The 19379-nt window shown below is 33.3% G+C and overlaps 1 protein-coding gene across 1 annotated transcript; it reads left to right on the forward strand.

Annotated features, from left to right (window-relative positions):
* Positions 1 to 11975: 11975 nt before the first annotated feature.
* LOC131063017 (stress-related protein) lies at positions 11976 to 15166 on the forward strand. Its single transcript, XM_057996779.2, is given in 3 exon segments — positions 11976 to 12447; positions 12562 to 12783; positions 14342 to 15166. Coding segments are annotated over 3 exon segments (720 nt in total). The 5' UTR covers positions 11976 to 12429; the 3' UTR covers positions 14822 to 15166.
* Positions 15167 to 19379: the final 4213 nt, after the last annotated feature.

A 19379-nucleotide genomic window follows, 5' to 3' on the forward strand; every position in this document is an offset into this window, starting at 1 on the left:
ATGGTACAATTTCATGTGCAATCATACTTTTGGAAGCAACATAATAGCATATTTCTATCTCATCTCTTCTCCCTATATATATGGGGGCAAGAGTGATTTCAAACATCTCTCCTTCTTAAGATTAAAATTTCTCCTTTGCGAAGTAGTGTCTTCTATAAGGATTTCTTATTGATGGTAGAGGTGTATTCATATTTTAATTCCTTCTCTCATATTGGAACAAGCATCCCTAATGGATCTTAAGTACATATCCTTAATTGGGACCTCCTCCTTGGTGTTGGAAGTCTTTGATCATTCATCAATTTCTTCTCTTCATTGAGTAATATCTTTTATAATAAACCCTTCTATTTTGTGCACATGCATATCCCTGATGAGGATCTCTTGCCTTCTTTTAGAAGAGTGTTGCTATAAATAATCTCTCTTTGATGTCATTTCGATCCTCCATTCTTTTCCAATTTCCTTTATGGAGTTGCATTTTTGGATTATATCTCTTGCATTTGTTTCCATTTAAATCTTTCATCTTGTGTTAGAGAGCTCTCAAATCCTCACACTCTTTGTTGTGTTGGAATTGAGCCTTGGTCCTCTTTCTTACCAAATGATTCTCCATGTAGTTTTTGATCTTGTTTCGGATCTTCTTGTGAGCATTTGTCATCAATAATACCCTATTTCGACTCACTATAATTAGCAAGTCAAAACAAGGGGGCATATAGCTAGCCTCAAATTTTCATCACCTTCCTTAGTAAGGATTTAGGTGATTTTATCTAACATGTGATTTTGTAGGGTGTGATTCCTAATTGTGTACTGTAGATATCGTTGGGGGCCTCATCCGACAACTTGTGGATATATCCTTTTTCATGAATATTTACTTTTCTTTACTTTAGCTTGCATATGCATGTAGTGTCATATGACTGCTAAAGTGGGGACTAAATGTAGTGTCGTAAATTGTACACCCTTGCTAGGGTGGTACAATTCCACACTTAGCTTAGCACCCGCCTTAGTGTGTTTGCATATTGCATTGTAATTTCCCTTTAAGCATTTAATTAATTAATTTAATTAAATATAAAGTTGTATTTCATCACTCCCCACATCATAAAATTGGGCCCTTTACCCTAAGTCTGCCCCTTTTTATTTTATTCCTCCAATAAATCATTAAGTTATAAACCTTAATTATGTTTTATTTCAACCTTTAAGGCCCGATTTCGCATATCAAAACACCTCAAAATTAGCCGTAACTTTGGGATTCGCTCTAATATCATCATATCTAATGACCCTAAAAAATTAGCGAAAAGTTGGTCTGACCATGTGCAAAGTGCACACGGTCCTCAAATTTTTCCCAGAAATTTAGGGAGCATAATTCTATGATATTATAATGCTTAACACCAAAATATTGATGGGAAATTCAAATCCTAGATCAGCCTAAAGACGAAATTAAGTCAAAATTAAGATCTAGGGTTTCATGCATAAGAGTCCTCTTTCTTCATTTGAAGGGATCGATCTAAGAACCTAAGAGTAGGTTTTTGAAGCACAAGGAGCCTTCTATGTAGTGAAAGAGAAGCCTGTGTGGATTCATCAACAACATTAAACAACATTCAAGAACATTTTATCAAGCATTCATCGTCAATTAGGAGCCTTGAAGACATTGAAGAATAATAGATCACCGACTGACGATTGGGTATGGTTTCAAGTTATTTTCATGTCTTTGCATGAGATTCATTACATCAATTTATATTTTTACATTCATGCTTTAGATCACTTTGCATCATTTATTTAGAGCAATTACTTTGTCAATTATAAGCAATTAGGGTTTACTCTTTAGGGTTGCTCTAGATTGTTTGCTTTCATTTTAGGATCTTGAACACACACAAGATTCCGACATACACTATTTTACTATACAAATTGGCTATTTGTGAGGGTGGAAATCACCAACACAAGTAGCCACCCCAAACCCTCTCTTTTCAGTTGCAGGTGCAGAAACAAGTACCCCATAGGACTTTTAGCTCAGGAAAAGACACAAGTACAACCCAAATGTCTTAGAATTGCTCAAATCTATCAAGGATAGGGGCGTGGCACCCTGGTCCCCCTCAAAATCAGTGAATTTTGGCAGGTTGAAGGTTCAGGATCTCCAATTTGCAGCCTTTTAGTTACAACCTCCTATCTACAGAAACATGACAGTGGCGTGGCACCCTGGTCCTGGTCAGTTTGGCTTAGTTTTCAGCATTAGGTGCACATTCAGTTTCCTCCCCCTTCTCTTCTTTCAGTATCTCAGTTCCAGATCTGCAAGTTTGTGCAATTTCAGTTCATATATGCTTCATTATTCATCTCCTAGTCTAGTTGATCAATCAAACCCTATTTTTCTCATCATTTACAACAAGAGGAATAGAAACCCTAAGAGATAATCCTTGGATATCTCTCTTTCTCACAAGAAGTAGCCAAAGTGAGCTATCTCCCTGGGCTCTTTTATATTCCCAATGTGTTGAATAAAGTGGGATTAGGTCCTAGTCACTCGGTCTCGCTTTGTTTCAACCTCCACAACTGATACTATGAGATGAATATGAAAATGATTTAAGCTAACATGATATTAAGAAATTCTAAAATTTCTAATTGCTTCAAACTCAAACTCACGGATGCAAGATAGAAACTCCTAACATGACTATAAGATTAGCTATTAGTTTCAAAATGGCTTAGGAGACTTCTTTTTATAGATTTTTGAGTACATGAGCTTAGGTGGTAGAGATCAACAGTCACGATTGAATATTGCAAATTGGATGGCTATGAACAAGAGGTTGAAGGTTGAGAGAAAGGGGGAAGGAGAAGACAAGTGTCACTCATCTCACCTTGACTGGGTTGAAGACTTGAGAGGATATAGGATAGTTGGAGAAGATGTAGGAATGAGAGGACAAGTGGACTCAAGTCCTCCTAAGATATAGGGATGTTGGAGAGAATATAGAAGAAGGTTAGAAAATATGTGTACGTACACAATATTTCATATATTTTGGAAGTTGGAGATATTTGGCTGATAAATGATTTTATTTTATTTTATTTTATTTTGTTGAATTGATTTAGCCACATGATGGATGAGTTGGCAAAGGGATTAAATAATTAAAAAATCACATAATAAATAAGACTATAGGATAGTAGATAGAGGAATAATTAAATATTTAGATATTTAATTAATTGATTAGAAGAAAGGGATATAATGAATTAATTAATAAAATGTTTCAATTAAATTAATCAATAGAAGGACATGAAATGAGTTAAATCAATTAATCTTTTCAAATTAACTATTTAATAGAATAATAATTATTAAATAAATATAAAATATTTATTTAATTGCTCATAACCAATTTTATGTGTATACAATTACAATATTGCTTTATCTATTTGCCTAAAATTACACTTGTTACAAAAGCCTTCCATAGGCCTATCACTTTTGTCTCATGTTAAAAACTTTTTAAAGAAATAGGGGTTTCAATGGCTTACTAATATGGAGGTTCACTTCACACTTTGACAAAGCCAAAACTTGTGCAGGAACAAATCCTCAGTGTCCCAGGTTTGAGTCTATTTGCTCCATTTATTGAAACATTTGACATAAGGGATTGTTATTGCGTAGATGTAAATCAAATTTTACAGTCAATTTTTTTTTTTCTTTCAACAAATTAATCAACTTACAATTGAAACAATATTTGTTTACAAGAGCGACAACTATAATTCTTGTACATTTGATTCATTGGAGTTTTATACAAAGTCATTCACAGGAAGAAAATCAACTCAAAATAGCCAATCTTAAACATAGAGTGAACGTAAACATGGTAGTTTCTCGTCATAATACAATACAAAAACTCTAAAAATCCTACACAATCATGATATGATAACATCCCAAGACTTTCTCTCCATTTGGACATCAAATATGTTTAAATCTGTATTGTTGCTTGTACAGTACCCACAACAACTTTTGAGTTTCAGAAGCGTGTATGACTAAGCAATCAAGAATGAGCGCTATCTAGATAATAGGTTTTAGAAATGGCAGTTGATTGTTAAATTTCATTTATTTCAAGAAATGTTAATAACATTCATATCAGAAGACTGAACACAATATGTAGAATAAGAAGAAAAGACACATGGTGAGTAAGAGAAAAAGTCTCATTGCATTTAGCATAAACTGCCAAAATCTCTATGGGGATGGAGGTTCAACGTATGGATTATTTAGATTTCCATTCCCATTCACATAGGGATCTCTAGGGCCAAGGCCATATCCAACCTATAAGGGTTTGGATTTAGATTTATATGGAAAATACCAAACTTTGTTTCTTGCGTAATTAGGTGTGACCATCCACCAATTCAAACATGTTTTATAAACCCTTTTCCATTTTTATTTTTTTGTGAATAGTTTGCAGATCAATACAGTTGCAAGTTTTCTTTCAAGTTCAAGAAGTATGTTTGACATTCACATACATTTATTTAAATACAACATAAGACTTAAAAGTTGGAATATTACTATAAATTTTGTTGTTAAGTTCATATCACAATATTTCTCAAATGTCACTCAAAAAAATACAAGGAAAAGATAGTATTTTTGACCTTATTTTGCACTCAAGAAAGTTGAATACAATGATACTTGCATAATGACTTTAATCTTCCACTTTTAGGCCCAAACTGTACTAACAGCAGTAGAGATAATACTCATCTTATCTAGGTGTGGGCCTAAGATACCTTGCCCTTCACAATAATAGCCAAACTTACACCGTTGGAGATAAAATAGTGTCACAAGAATTTGCTTGTATAATTACTTATTCTCACACCCAAAGGTAGTGACTATATACTGCTCCAAATGTTTTAGTTTGCACCCTATAGCTAATAAAGGTAACACATCCTTCCCATAATCTCACATGCCTCTGCCATAACAAGGAATCGACCTCCAAATTTATAGTAAACACTTCATCAATAGAAAAAGGTTGATATCCAATAGGAGTAATCATAGTCGCTGAATCTAGTGGGAGTTGGATTTTTTGGACTCAGTCGATTTTGTTAGATTCGATAGACTTCTCAATTCCTAATTTTTTTTTTCTACTGTGAATGTTTCTTTTCCAATATTCTTGTATGCAAAATTCAATTGCTATAAAATAAAAAATGGGTTTGCCATTCTTCCACTATAATTTTTTAAGTTCAATCTTCTATGCTACAATGCTCCAAGATTAAAACAATTACTTTATGTCAAATATGTTTTTTTAATAGCTATGGTGTGACCAAGATTGAATTTCAAATCAGAGGAGAAAAGAAGACAATATCAAAGAGAATGTCATAGAGAGTATTAAAGAGAATATCGAAGATGACAACAAGAACACATGACACAAGTTCAAAGGGAAAAACAAATAATACGAGATAACGAAGCTCGACGACAAAGAGCTATTAGAGGAAGGGAAAAAGTAACAATACAAGAATTAGAAAACCAAAATAGAGAAGAAGGACATCAACTTTATCTACAATCAAGTGGCACATACAATTAGCAATGTTATGCAAATTATACCGAATTGAATCTTCTAAATGAAAGTTCAAGTTCAACAGAACATGTACCAAAAACACCTGAGCACACAACTCCAATGGGAATCAATTCAGTTGTATACAGACATGTCAAAAATATACAAAACCTGAATGGAATGCTTGAAGCTAATTTCAAAAGATTCCAATTGCAATTTTGACATCAATTGGATAACCTTAGATTGCTAAACATGTGTCATATTTGTCAAGAATGTTATCCAGGAATCAAAATATCTTGCATTGCTCAAGGTATTGTATGTACTAGATGTCATCAAGAGAGAGGTATTCATGATTTTTTGCTTCAAATAATATGGTTCCCCGACCACAACTAGAGGAGCTTGCGAAATTGACTCAAGTAGAAGAAATGTTGATTGCATGTGTCAAATCAATACTACAAGTTACACATGCAATAGCAGGTCAATATAGATACAAAGGACACATGATAAGTTTCTCGCAAAATGTTGAACATGTTGCACAAATTTTTCCACATACAAGAGATCATTTTCCAATCATTATTGTTTGAAGAAGGGATCAACGTGGCACTAATTATAACTTTACAATCAATAGGGATCGTTTGTATAAAGTGCTTAAGTACAAAGTAGAGCATGACAAGTTTTACTCTAATGTTAGAATTGATGAAAATGCTTTCAACAATCTATTAAGAAATTGTGATGAAAACATTTTCAACAAATTGAAGATAGTGCGCATGAATTTGATTTTGATGCAAATGAGCATATTTGTGGGTCCACTGATTAAGACAAATGAAGGAAATATAATTGAGCTCGCAACATCAATGGCTTCAAAACCTCTTACTATTCACAAATAGATGGAATTATCTATGCATGAGTTAATGACCTCGATGCAAATCCAATGTTCAACATTGATTCATTAGCCAAGAATCGGTGCATCTCTTATCAATGAGTGTGTCACATCAGGATTACTTGATATTATATTCCCAACATTGTTCCCTAATGGAATATATGATTGGTTAGAACCTCGAATGAGGCGAGTTCATTTACATGAATGAGTTCATCTTCATTCTAGGTATAAAGCCCCCTGGCCATTGAATTTGGGAGGATCTAAATTATATGAAGACATAGAGACAGGAGATAAAAAATTTGAACTAGCAAGGAATGATGAAAGAGTGAATTCATATAATCACCACATATTGCAATTGTGGAGAGAAAATATAGATTAGCAACCTGTTCTTTCCAAGTATGTTAAAATCAAATATATTGCAAAGTATGCAACAAAAGCAGAAAAAAGCTTAGAAACATATAGCCAGATGTTGATTTGCCTTTCAAACATTGAAAATATTGATGATTTGAGCTGCACAAGCATGTAGAAGTCTTATAACCGAGACAATTATAGAAAGAGATGTTGGAGCTCAAGAAACATGTCACATGCTATTAGAAATTCCATTAGTAGAGAGCAGTGGAAAATTTGTTAATCTAAATGTTTCACATGAGGTTTTCAAACCTATAGCTGTACATAATAAAGAGAACAACGAAGATCAAATAATATCTCTCACTGGTGGATATAAAACAAAGCCTCCTTCTATGGAAGGTGTCTCATTGCTTGATGCGGTCAAATCATGGATATATAATTCTAAATGAAGAAGATACAACAAATGGGAGCCAAGACAAAGTGCATCTAACATTAGAGTTATCCCTAAGTTTGTATCTATTCATCCACGTGACTCAGATAAATGGATTAACTTCTGTTTCTCAGAGTTATTATTGTACAAACCAGTTAATGACAAAAAGAGATATTGGTCATGATAATGACTCCATAATAGCAATGTGAGAGTCACTCAACTTTAATCCTCAGAATATGGAACAAACAACAAAAATAAAAAATATTGAAATACCTATGATTCTAAAATTGAAGACAATGAACCTATTCAAAGAAATACCATAGAGCATGAATGAGAAATTTTATCTAGATTGCATCAAGGTCAAAATATACATGTTTCTGAAATAGATATGTCGGGTAGAAGAGGCATTGATAGGCATACAAATTAGTCTCATGAATATCAAGGTGAAAAGTACACAGTTCAAGCAATCAATTTCATAAGCAATAGGAGAGATCATGAATGTCTCATACATGATGTATACTACAATGCATTAACTACACAACCCTTAGTGCTAAACAACTAAAGGTAATCGACATAATTATGGCACACTACCATACACATCGAGATGGAGAGCCTTTATTCATGATAGTACAAGGAACAACAAGAACAAGAAAGTCATATCTAATTGGTGCCATTAGTCAAGCTCTTGAAAATGCAACAATGCCATGGTGTTCTCCCCTTCTACTACTTGCACCAACATGAGTTGAAACATTCAATATAGGGGCCTCTACAGTCCATTCAAAATTGAAAATCCCAGTATGAGATTTTGATCAGATAGAAGGAACAAGACTTACAAGTTTTCAAGAAGATATAACACATATCAAATACATTGTGATTGATGAAATGAGCTTCATTGGTCAAAACATGTTAGAAAAGATAGATTCTCGACTTTGACAAGCATTCCCACAAAATGCACACATAAGTTTTGCAGGTAGAACTTTTATTATGACTAATGAAGATAATTATTTTATATTATATTTAATATAATTCATATTTGCAACATTTATATGATATTACTCCACAATTTTAAAATACATTTTGTCAATCATCTTTCAAGTATATCTATGATTTTGGTTGGAGATTTGGGCTAATTGCCTCTAGTCAATGATAAACCGACATACACCAACAACTGACGAGTAAAGTTATTGTGGAATGAATTTAAAACTATGGTTACATTAAATAAAATATTCAGACAAGATGGAGAAAACAACCAACAACAAATATTTCGTCAACTTTTAACAAATCTAAGAGATGAAAACCCAAAAAATTGATGATTGGAGGATGCTTATGACAAGAATCCCAAGTAGCATAGATGTTGCAAGTAATGTTGAGTTTGAAAATAGTGTCCATTTGTTCTGCACAAATGTAGATGTTCATAATCATAACAAAAAAATGCCATATTCATTGAAACGTCCTATTGCACATAGTCTTGCAACAAAAGTGGGAAGCGTACATCAACTGAAAGATTTTTCTAGTGATGAAATTGATCTAGAGATTTTAATAAGCGAGAATTCAAGAGTGATGTTGACTTCAAATCTTTGGATACAAGCAAGACTTATAAATGGAGCTCTAGGAAATATTCGAAAGATTATCTATAAACCAGGAAGTTCTCCACCTGAACCACCCACATATGTCATAGTTAAATTTGATAATTATTTAGAAATACGATTTGACAATCATCATCCAAATACAATTCCAATAAGAGCAATACAAAGGGGCAGAACACTTCAATTACCATTAAGATTGACATGGGCATTAACAATATATAAATTTAAAGGGTTGACTTTATCAAAAGTCATAATTGATATAGGACCATGAGAAATAGCATGATTAACATTTGTGCCAGTGTCTCGTGTAAAGTCTTTGGAAGGTCTCAAAATAATGTTGACATTCTCATTTGATTGTTATGAAAAAATGAAGAAAAGGTAGACAACTTGCAAAGCAAAAGGTCAAAGAAAATAGATTAAAATATTTAGAAGATAATGAATGTAATATCTTTCTTCAGATAATATAAAATAAATTATCATTAATAAATGTCTGATTTTCCACCATGATAATAATTGCTAATCCTTGTATCGCTTCTTTATTTGTATTTAAAAAAAAAACTATTTACACATTCTGAATATGAGTAATATAGTAATATAAATATATAATAATAATAATTAGTGTTACTATATTTTTTTTCTATGGTGAAGAGTTTAATACAAATATAAAAATACAAAAATATAGTAATATCTCAATAATAATTTGATATTGATTTAATATATATAATATAATTGATATCTTAATATAATTAATATCTTAATATGATTTAATATTAAAGTATCATTTTTGTAGTTATGCTGAAGAGAAATGCTACATATATGTTGTTCTATTCTATTTCCCATTTAACTACATACATTTACTTCGAATGAAATTTTTTTCTATAAACTTATCTAATTAACTCCCCTTAACATATATTGCCTTTAATTTTAAAATATTTATCTTCTACTATTCAATATTGATTTAAAAGCTAAAAATGATTTCCAAATATGTAGCATTTTGTAAATATACATCATGTAACCTTGCATCATATTTTTTTTGTTATGATAAGATAAATGCTAGGTATTGCTCTACTTTATTTCCTATTTAATTGCATACATTTACTTCAAATGAAGAAAATTTCTATAAATTTATCTAATTAACTCACCTTAACATATATTGCCTTTAAGTTTAAAATATTTATCTTCTACTATTCAATATTGATTTAAAAACTAAAAATAATTTCTTTGCAGCTAGCAAGATGTCACGTAATGCACATTCATGGGTGTCCAATTGGTTGAAAAAATACCACTATTGTCTTCCATTCAATGTCATCCTTTGTATAGAGGAATTAAGTGTCCGCTATAGGTTGAGAGAAAATATGATTAATAGAATTGACAAAAATGGACCAAAGAATAGTCAAAGTCAATTCGATAATTATGCTTTATACTTTAACTTCTTCTATAGTTCTAAGGTGAAAATGAACTTAGATGTAAAATTTTATAATTTACAAATTGAGATTATAGATTTATGTGATTGGTCAATTTCTCAATACCATGAGTTTTGAGACCTCTACCTTGCTGGATGTATCTGGAAGGTCACTATTAGGCCAATAGTGACAATAAAAAAATACAACTTATCTGAACAACTCAATATGAAGTTCATGAGATTTCTTAGGACAATCACGAATTAGTTTCACACAAGACGACTTGAAGAATGGTTTCTTGCTACTCTTAAGTTTAATTATTCAATCAAATTCACAATGCATCAGGTCGTGCCATCATTCAGGTTGTTACATGCTCACTATGAGATACCTACATTATATGCTGTGAAGTCTAACGTAACAATCAAAGTTTGGGCTCTTCTTCATGATATTGAAAACAAAGAGATATTACCAGTGCATAAATGGTTACCAAAGTAAAAATTTGCTACAAATTTTGAAAACCTATTTACACATTGTATCTATGACTAAATTCAATGCTTATAATATATAGTATAGATGTTGTTTAACAGTTATTATTACTCAGTGAATGAATAACCAAGTGATTTTTTCTCCCTTTTTAAAATATCATTTTGATAAATGAATCTAAGTTTTTAATTTGCATTCTATTTTACAAATGTTGTTATTATACCTCTAAAAAGTACGAGATTGCCTTTATCTCATTTTAATTATCATTAATTCAAATTTAACCAAAATTAAATTTAAAACATCATCTATCATTGAATTTAATTGCACCTCATACTTTATTATCGAATATATAAATATTTCATATTTTCAAACTTGATATCTCTCGGCGTACTTTACTTAGATTTTTTAAAATATAGGTATGCTAGTATTAACTTCATACAATTCTCTACCGGTGTAACCATTGCAACCCTCGACAAGTGCTAGTATATATATGAGTGCCCCCGAAAACAACGATCTCAAAAGGAGCAAATTGAGCAACCAACACCAATTATCCTAATAATATTTAAGGAGATCTTATAATATAATATCCAAATGACAGTCAATACCAATTGTACTTAACCTAAACGATCTTTTAAGTTAATCATATTCTTATGTTGTAAAAAGAAATTGTACCATCAAAACATTTTGCACCAATTGTACTCAACCCAAATGACAATCAACACTAGTTGTATTCAATGGTAACAATCTTTTAAGAGGAGCCATGGAAAAAAGAAGTAATGCTATGAATGCGGAGGGATACTGGTTTTTTGTTTATGGTTAGTAGCCTATGGGCAGATAGGTTTAGTCTATGCTTTTGTTTAAGTTTCCATGTTTATTGCCCTACGTGGCAAATATCTAAAACTCTGCTTATTACTACTTTAATTCTGATAAACTCTCGTAGAATGATAGTTGTTTTTGATAGAGGCAAAAGGCTATAACTGTTTATATGCGGTCCCTTGCATTTTGGCTGCTTTTTAATATCAAAAACAATCTTTTAAGTTAATTATATTTTTATATTGTAAAAAAAATTATGCCATAAAAATATTTCATTTCATTTAAGTTAAGTTGTATGAATTCATATTGGATATTTTCACATTTCATTTCATGATCAATCGACTTTTATGATAAACAATTACTTTTAAGAAAAAAACAATTTCTATTTCTTGCTTCCTTCTCAAATATATCTTTCTATCAACTTAACCATTGCACCTTCTTTTGATACAAATGCTAGTTATTAAATAATATTAATTATGACGTCATTCCAATCCCCCACTTTGGAATAAAATAGAATACATACCTATAGAAGATAGGAAGAAAAGAGGGGGAAACTTCTAGGCGTTCCGAGTTCGAATCCCACCCCTTCAGAATTGACTGGAATAGAGTATAAATACCTAGAAGATAATAGAGAAGGTGGGGAAACTTCTAGATTTTGCAGTAGTGGTCATCAATTGTGGAGCAGTCACATCGAAGGCGGCGAAACAAGCGGTGAATTGCACACAGATCCCAAACCCACTGCATTTCTACACGCGTACTTTCAACATTAAATTCCACAGGCCGATCTGGCCAAAATTGCAAAGTAGCGGTGCCACGCTTTTCGAAATTAGGTTTATAAAACATTGGGCATGACTGTGGGAGAAATACTTGTTGCAATTTGATAACTCGAATTTTCTGCCGTGTCTTTGTTGTACGGGGTGTGATCTGATATTCATTTGACACACAGCGACCTCCGATTTGAAGCTTTTTGAACTGTGAATTTGGAATCTTCGATTTAGGTTGTCTGCACTTACATACTATGGCAGAAACGGACCAGGTAGGGTGTGATCTGTTATGTCTATAGTGAGTTTGATTAGGTTTTCGTATTTTTTCTTTTGGGTGTATTTTATTTGCTGAAAGGGTGCGCGTGTTGGTATTGAGTACGGGCCAGGTAGAGCAAGAGAGGAGGCTCAAATATTTGGGGTTTTTTCAAGTTGCGGTGTTGAGGGCTACGGCGTGAGTGACGAGCTTGTACGACTATGCAAAGGAAAATTCGGGTCCGTTGAAGGCGGGCGTGGAGACGGTGGAGCAGACCGTCAAGACTGTTGTGGAGCCTGTTTATCTCAAGATCCACGGGATGCCCTCTGAGCTTCTTTACTTAGTTGATAACAAGGTTCTCATTTCGATTTCTTTATTTCATGCATACTGAGATTATCTTTCATTTTGGCGCAACTTATTTTGAACATTATTGCCTACTTGGGTACTGTCCGAAGGTGCTTTGGTCTATTGCATGCTAGATCGCCCTTTTTAAGAACATTATTGGTTAATTATGGTTTTTTTCGCCCTTGGTGTATTAGTAAGCAGGGGATTTGAATGAATGGATTTTGTTAGCCCAGATGCAACTGATGACCTGGTGGGACAGTGTCTCAGTTTCCTTACTGTAGGTCGAAGTCTTATGTAGTAACTCTTCCTGCGTTTCAACATGCTTTTCTCTGTGTTCTGGTAGGCACCCTCTTCGGTATACCTTAAAAGGAAGGGTGAATCCTCTCACACAAGGGGGCTTGGGGTTTTTTTTTATTTTTTTGTTCGATTCTTTATCTTCTTTGGTTTTTGGTAGTTTTTGACTCTTTGATGGGCCCAATTCCTTTGGGCCTTTGGTGTTCAGTTTCTCCTCTTAGTTTAGCTTGTCTTGTTCTTGATGCACACTTGGTATCTACTCCGGTTGAAAGACCTTAACAGATGATATCTTTGTTTTGGGTTTTCAGTGGCCCAAATGATAAAAAAATTATCTGCCGTTTATTGTCAGACACTTTAGTAATCTCACTATAAGGTTACATTCATCGGTGAATCTAGGTCTAACCCCACTGCCTTGTGAAAAGCTCACATAAGTATCAAATAATAAGGTACCTACTCTACAGTTTTTCATTTTTGTTGTTTTGTAATGTTTTCTAAGGTTTTCTGCTAGTTTGTACTCATTGTGACTTTGTTTAAGTCTCTTGTACTATTAGCTATTGTTTCCTTGCATCAATTTATATAATCAAGGGAGGGATATATAGGTTTTAAGATTTTGGATCGCAGCAATTCTTTCCCATCTTCAAGCTACATGATAAATTTGTTTTTAATCAGTTTATGGTAAAACATATATGTAGCTCTAGTTTTTCTTGATCCTTTTTCATCGTTAGATACTGAATCAAATCGGTCCAATTTTCATCTGTAAATTTTTTATTTATTTTTACCCCAAGTTTATTACATGTTTACTACTTAAGTTAAAGAGCTGCTATAACGTGAAATTCTCCACTGTTATCCTTTATTTGATTGTTGATCTTTAAGTAATCACAGGGCTTTTTATTGTGTGTATCCCGGGTCTGGTCCTGTGGGCATCATTTCTATCCAAAGTCCATGAACTGGGATTTAGTTTCACGCGTAATGTTTTCCAATGATTTTTGGGCGGGACAGACTGCAGACAGATTAGAATTCTGGTGTTCGGTTTGAAATTCCTTATGCCTAATGAGTGAGGCAATGCTCTGCAGTTTGGATTGTTTGGAAGTTTCAATCCAGGATCTCCATATTTTTGAGTTTGATACTATTTAATAACTGTAATACGATTGATTTTGAATTCGCAAGTATTCATTTTTTATCTCGACGAATATTTCTTCGCTCAACTTTCTGCTATAAAAATTTGCATGGCAACTTCACTTCGATAATTAAAATTTGTTTTTAATGTTTATTAGGTCGATGATACAATCTGCAAGGTAGATGAGTATCTGCCTCCAACAGTGAAGCAGGTAACATACCAAGTGTACGACATAACAAAACAAGCACCATCTATTGGAAGATCTATTGTCAGTGAACTGCATAGTAATGGAATAATTGGAACAGTAAGTCAAAAAACGAAGATTTTGTACTCAAGATATGAACTTGCTGTCAATTACGTGTATGTTAAATATGAACCAATTGCCGAGCAATGGACTCTCTTTGTATGGGACAAGCTCCTCAAGCTTCCACTGTTCCCCCAGCTTGTTCACATCTTTATCCCAACAGCTACATATTGTTCTGAGAAATACAATCACGTCGTTCTGTGTTTGGCTGATAATCAGTACCAAATAGCAGCTTTTCTACCGTTAGTGCCTGTTGAGAAAATCAAGAAAGCATTGGAGAGGAGTTTGGAAGCAAACGAGGCAAGGAATATTGAGACATCTGCTACCACTTAACATGAAATCGATTGTGACACTACTGTTATCAGGGTTCTTGAGTAGTAGAAAGAATGTCCCCTTGTTTATGCTAAGATAGTGGTTAGCCCTATCAACCACTATCTTGTCTAGTTCAAAGCACTTCGTTTTCTTTTCAGAGTTGGATTCTTGTCCAAGTGGTTTGAAAAATTGTGTATATTCCTAGTCTGTTGTGCAATTGGTATCAACCACTATCTTGTCTAGTTCAAAGCACTTCGTTTTCTTTTCAGAGTTGGATTCATGTCCAAGTGGTTTGAAAAATTGTGTATATTCTTAGTCTGTTGTGCAATTGGTATATACATACATTCACAAAGCAAACTTGGCTACTACTTTGTGCCTTAATTGTTTACCGAGCATGAATCAAGTGTGAAAGCAACCATGTCTTGTATCCAAAGTTTTTTACACTAATAGCAAATTTATGCAGTTATTAATTTGTTTTATGGTATGAACAGTAGACTGTTCCTTCTAAGAAGGTTAGTATATTCAGTCCTTTTACCCAAAGGATACTCTGTACAAGGAAATTACTGTCGTGGAGCAGTTACTCCAATATTTTATTGGAGTTAACAAACCATCGTTGGACATTGGCCATGGCACTAGCAGTCGATGATTTTGTTGTGAGGTTATATTTTGTAATTGGGCAATATTTTTTTTGGGCAAACTTATTTGTGATATTATAAATGAATGTAATGTGGTGGGTGGTATGTTTTGTTTGATGGATTGATGCAGCTCAAATTAAGTATGAGATAGATTAAACTACAACAATCCCAACAGTTAACGAGGAACAGAAATGACGAGAACAAACTCTATTTCTTTGATTCATTGACAGAAATACAACACATAAAAGAGTAGAAAAAAAAACATCTCCGGCATTCTCTTTTGCTATTCCGTTCCTCCTCCCTCTATTCCTGGACCCCTCTTTTAAAACAAAAAATCTTCCCCTAACAATAGCTCGGTGTCAAACCACTACACAAGGCCCATAAAGGAACAAAGCCAAAACTGTCGTTACAAATCGGAAACAATAGGAAAACGAAAAATAGTAACTCTAAATTCCACAATCAGAATCTGGGCAAACAGAATCTGGGGGAGATGCTCCACATCGTTCTCCCCTCAGAAAATCTTGAACCGCCTGGTTCAGGAGAGTCGGAATTGGCGAATTTCAAGTTTACTATTATAAAAATTTAGTTATCCGGAAATCTTCTGAACCACCTGGTTCAGAAGAGTTGGCGAATTTCAAGGTCTCTATTATAAAAATTCAATTCTGCAGTTTACTGTCATAAAGTTTTAAATTTATCCTTCTGACTCGAGGAAGAGCGTTCGCTTCCACCAAATTAGATATCTTTTGCGATCATCATATTTTTTTTTTTTTCTTTCGTTTCCTTTTCTCTTTTTCCAGCCCCTTGAAGGCTTCGAATCCTCATCATTTCTCTTTGCATCACTCCTACTTGCTCGCATAACATAAATCATTAAAAACAAAAATAAAACTAAAGGAATACATTTATTTTTTTTTCGGCATAAATACTCTTTTACTGTATTATGCCATATAGACATGTTTTCCGTTTCATATTTCATGAGGTGGATTTCATTTTTTAGTTCAGTGTGATGTGATTCACAAGTTAAAATCTTTTGGACATTGTCCTTTATATCATAACACATCTCTATTTTCTTCTTCAAACATTCCACTTCCTTCCTCTCAGAAGTGCTGATCTTCTACTATTTTTTTTTCACTAATGGGATTCTCTAAACATTCTTCTAGTTATTTTTAACTACTAGTTTCTCTTTAAAAACATCACATCTTCATCAGATATGAAGCTCCCAAAGACCTCCATCTCTTTTGCACCTTTTCTCTAACTTAGACGGCCTAATTATATTAGGCTGAATTCCTTTTCATTGTAGTCTTTCAACTTTTTTAACATTTTGGGCCTACTCTTATGTTAGGCTGAATTCCTTTTCATTCCAGTCTTTCAACTTTTTGCAGCTCCAGGATACTCTGCCAAAGTTTAGCAGAAAGTTAAAAGAAAGGGTTCTTCAATCACAGCTGATTTTTTTTTATTCTGCTACCAAAATGGAAGCAACTCAAATCAAATATTACACTATAACAATACCAATAGTTAACCACGAATAGAAATGACGAGAACAAACTCAGAAACTGAAATCCTTTAACAAAGTAGATTATTATTATTATTATTTTTTTATTGCTCTGCTACCAAAATGGAAGCAACTTAAATCAAATATTACATTATAACAATACCAATAGTTAACAAGAGCTGTGAGACAGCATGAGTCCCTGCCTTTAGCTAAAAACATGCTAGCAATGCATTGAAGTGTTGAGAACAATTAAGTAATTTTGAAAATAGTTAACAACTGATATTGAATGCGAAAAAGATAATGTGTTGTAGTGTTCTAAGAACTCGTCTTCAAAACTGTTATACAAGTAGACAGTGCAGAAGATTTATATTTACAAAAACCAAGCTAAAGATAATTAACTTAGTTATTTACAAAACAAAATACCTAGGCTAGATGGAAAAACAACCAAAGCCTAATATTTTGGTATATATGTTTGAAGAACAAATCAAAAGAAACAACTTTAAGAAATAGTTACCTACCTTGAGCAGTAAGCATGTGAAATTGGTAAGACTGTGTTGTGCAAAGGATACCCTGCAAGACAAAAACACATTTATATTGTCAATTCATATCATAATATTATCCTTTACTAAGAATGGAAAAATTCACAATGCTTGAAATAAAAAGAAGAAAAGCTGAGTTTGGGAATCCATTTTCTCTATTGGATGTTTCTTACCCAACCCACTTGTCTAATAATAAAGAAAAAAAAAATAACACAACTTCAAGAAAAGTGAACACCAGTTTCCCTATATTCTGCTAAAATTTATATGCCCCCGAATCCATTCAAAAAGCATTGCATAATAAAACTATTAAAATACTGAATATCCCTATCAAACTCCATGAATGGTAAAGCCAGATATATGCTCACTCAAGTTTTAGCCAACTGGAAAAAGGAAAAAGGAAAAAGATTAAGATTCAGGAATCCACTTTACTCCATTGTGAATTTTTTATCATACCCACTTGCAAAATAATTACACAACTTCAATCTAAATGAACCCTAGTGTCCTTGTATTCTGCTTAAATTTATAAATTTATAATCCTATGATTCCATTTAACAAGGATAGCTATTATCCCTATCAAATTCACACGGATTTCATTTAAAGAATACTTCATTCAATATTCGATACAAGACCTCAAATTCAATTAGAAATGCAAAATGTCAGTACAAAATGAATTTGAAAAATAAACAGGGAATGCATAGGATAGGCCTAGTGCACCAGTAAGCAATGTAAGAAGGCTACAGGCCATGCTGATACTGTAATACTATTATGCAAACGGAAAAAATGGAGAATGCCCAGGTTTTGTAACTGCCATGAAATGCAATGGTTGTAATATACACACAAATTTTGTCTGAGTTATTTGTTGCAACTGCACAAACAGCCTTGAAGGTGAAACCCCTACCAGTTGCGGGGAAATAAGAATGCAATTGGTATTATGCAGATTTCTATCTACATTTGCAAAAAAGAGTCCCGAGCTTTAGCCTATTAAGTGCACACCAATGGAAGGGTCAAATTGAATAGGATTATAGAATTTTCCCTACAAATATTTGATAGGCGAATGGCTGACTTGGTGGGAGGATGGTTTGCCCCTCGAAATTGTTTGTTGGGATCAAAGAGTAGTTGATGGGTAACAAGACCGGCCTGTAGTGGTGTGCAGACTTAAAAAATCCCTAATGCAAGTGGACAACAAAACTGTCCAATCTGATGTTGATTTGCTGGATTAAAAAAATCATATGCATTACAGAAACGACTCAAATTCCTGCCATTGTTGTGGCGAATTTTGTGGACAACGGAATATAAAAAGAAAAACATTTCCCCTCTTCTGCTTCGTTTCCAGCGATAAATCTATGATTTTGTAAGGAGAATTTTTCTCAACACAAGGACGACATGCAGGACAAAGTGTCTGTGCAGAAGGATATCAGTAGCCTTAGCCTATGCATTGGCCATAGAGCCAAAATTCTTGAAAATGAAAATGAAGCTAAATGAAAATTCTTCAAATTAAGTCACAGTAAACAAAGCTCCTGCAAAAAAGTCTGGATACTGTTCTCTAAAACCCCTGTCAGTGAACAAATAAATGAATGAAAGTCTCAGGCAATAATCAGCGATTCTGGAAAATACACACATTAGTAATAACAATGAAGTTGAGCAATAAAAAAATAGGGGTTTTAATTAAAAAACAAATAATGAAATTTTTTACTAACAAAAACAGAGAAATAATGGTAGCTTTCTGCAACTAAGAATTGCTGACAAATCATACCTGGATTTATGCAGTCTTCTTAGGAAACTTTTCGCAAATAAAATGTTCTGCTTCCTTAAATCTTTCACCCCTGCTAAATGAGAATGCAACAAAATTGTAGAAGCAATGAACCTCAGTAACTATTCGATGCGAAGGCAGCCAGAGTATTTTCGTCAACTAAATT

Source organism: Cryptomeria japonica, chromosome 2 (genome assembly GCF_030272615.1).
Source record: "Cryptomeria japonica chromosome 2, Sugi_1.0, whole genome shotgun sequence".
NCBI classification, from domain to species: domain Eukaryota; kingdom Viridiplantae; phylum Streptophyta; class Pinopsida; order Cupressales; family Cupressaceae; genus Cryptomeria; species Cryptomeria japonica.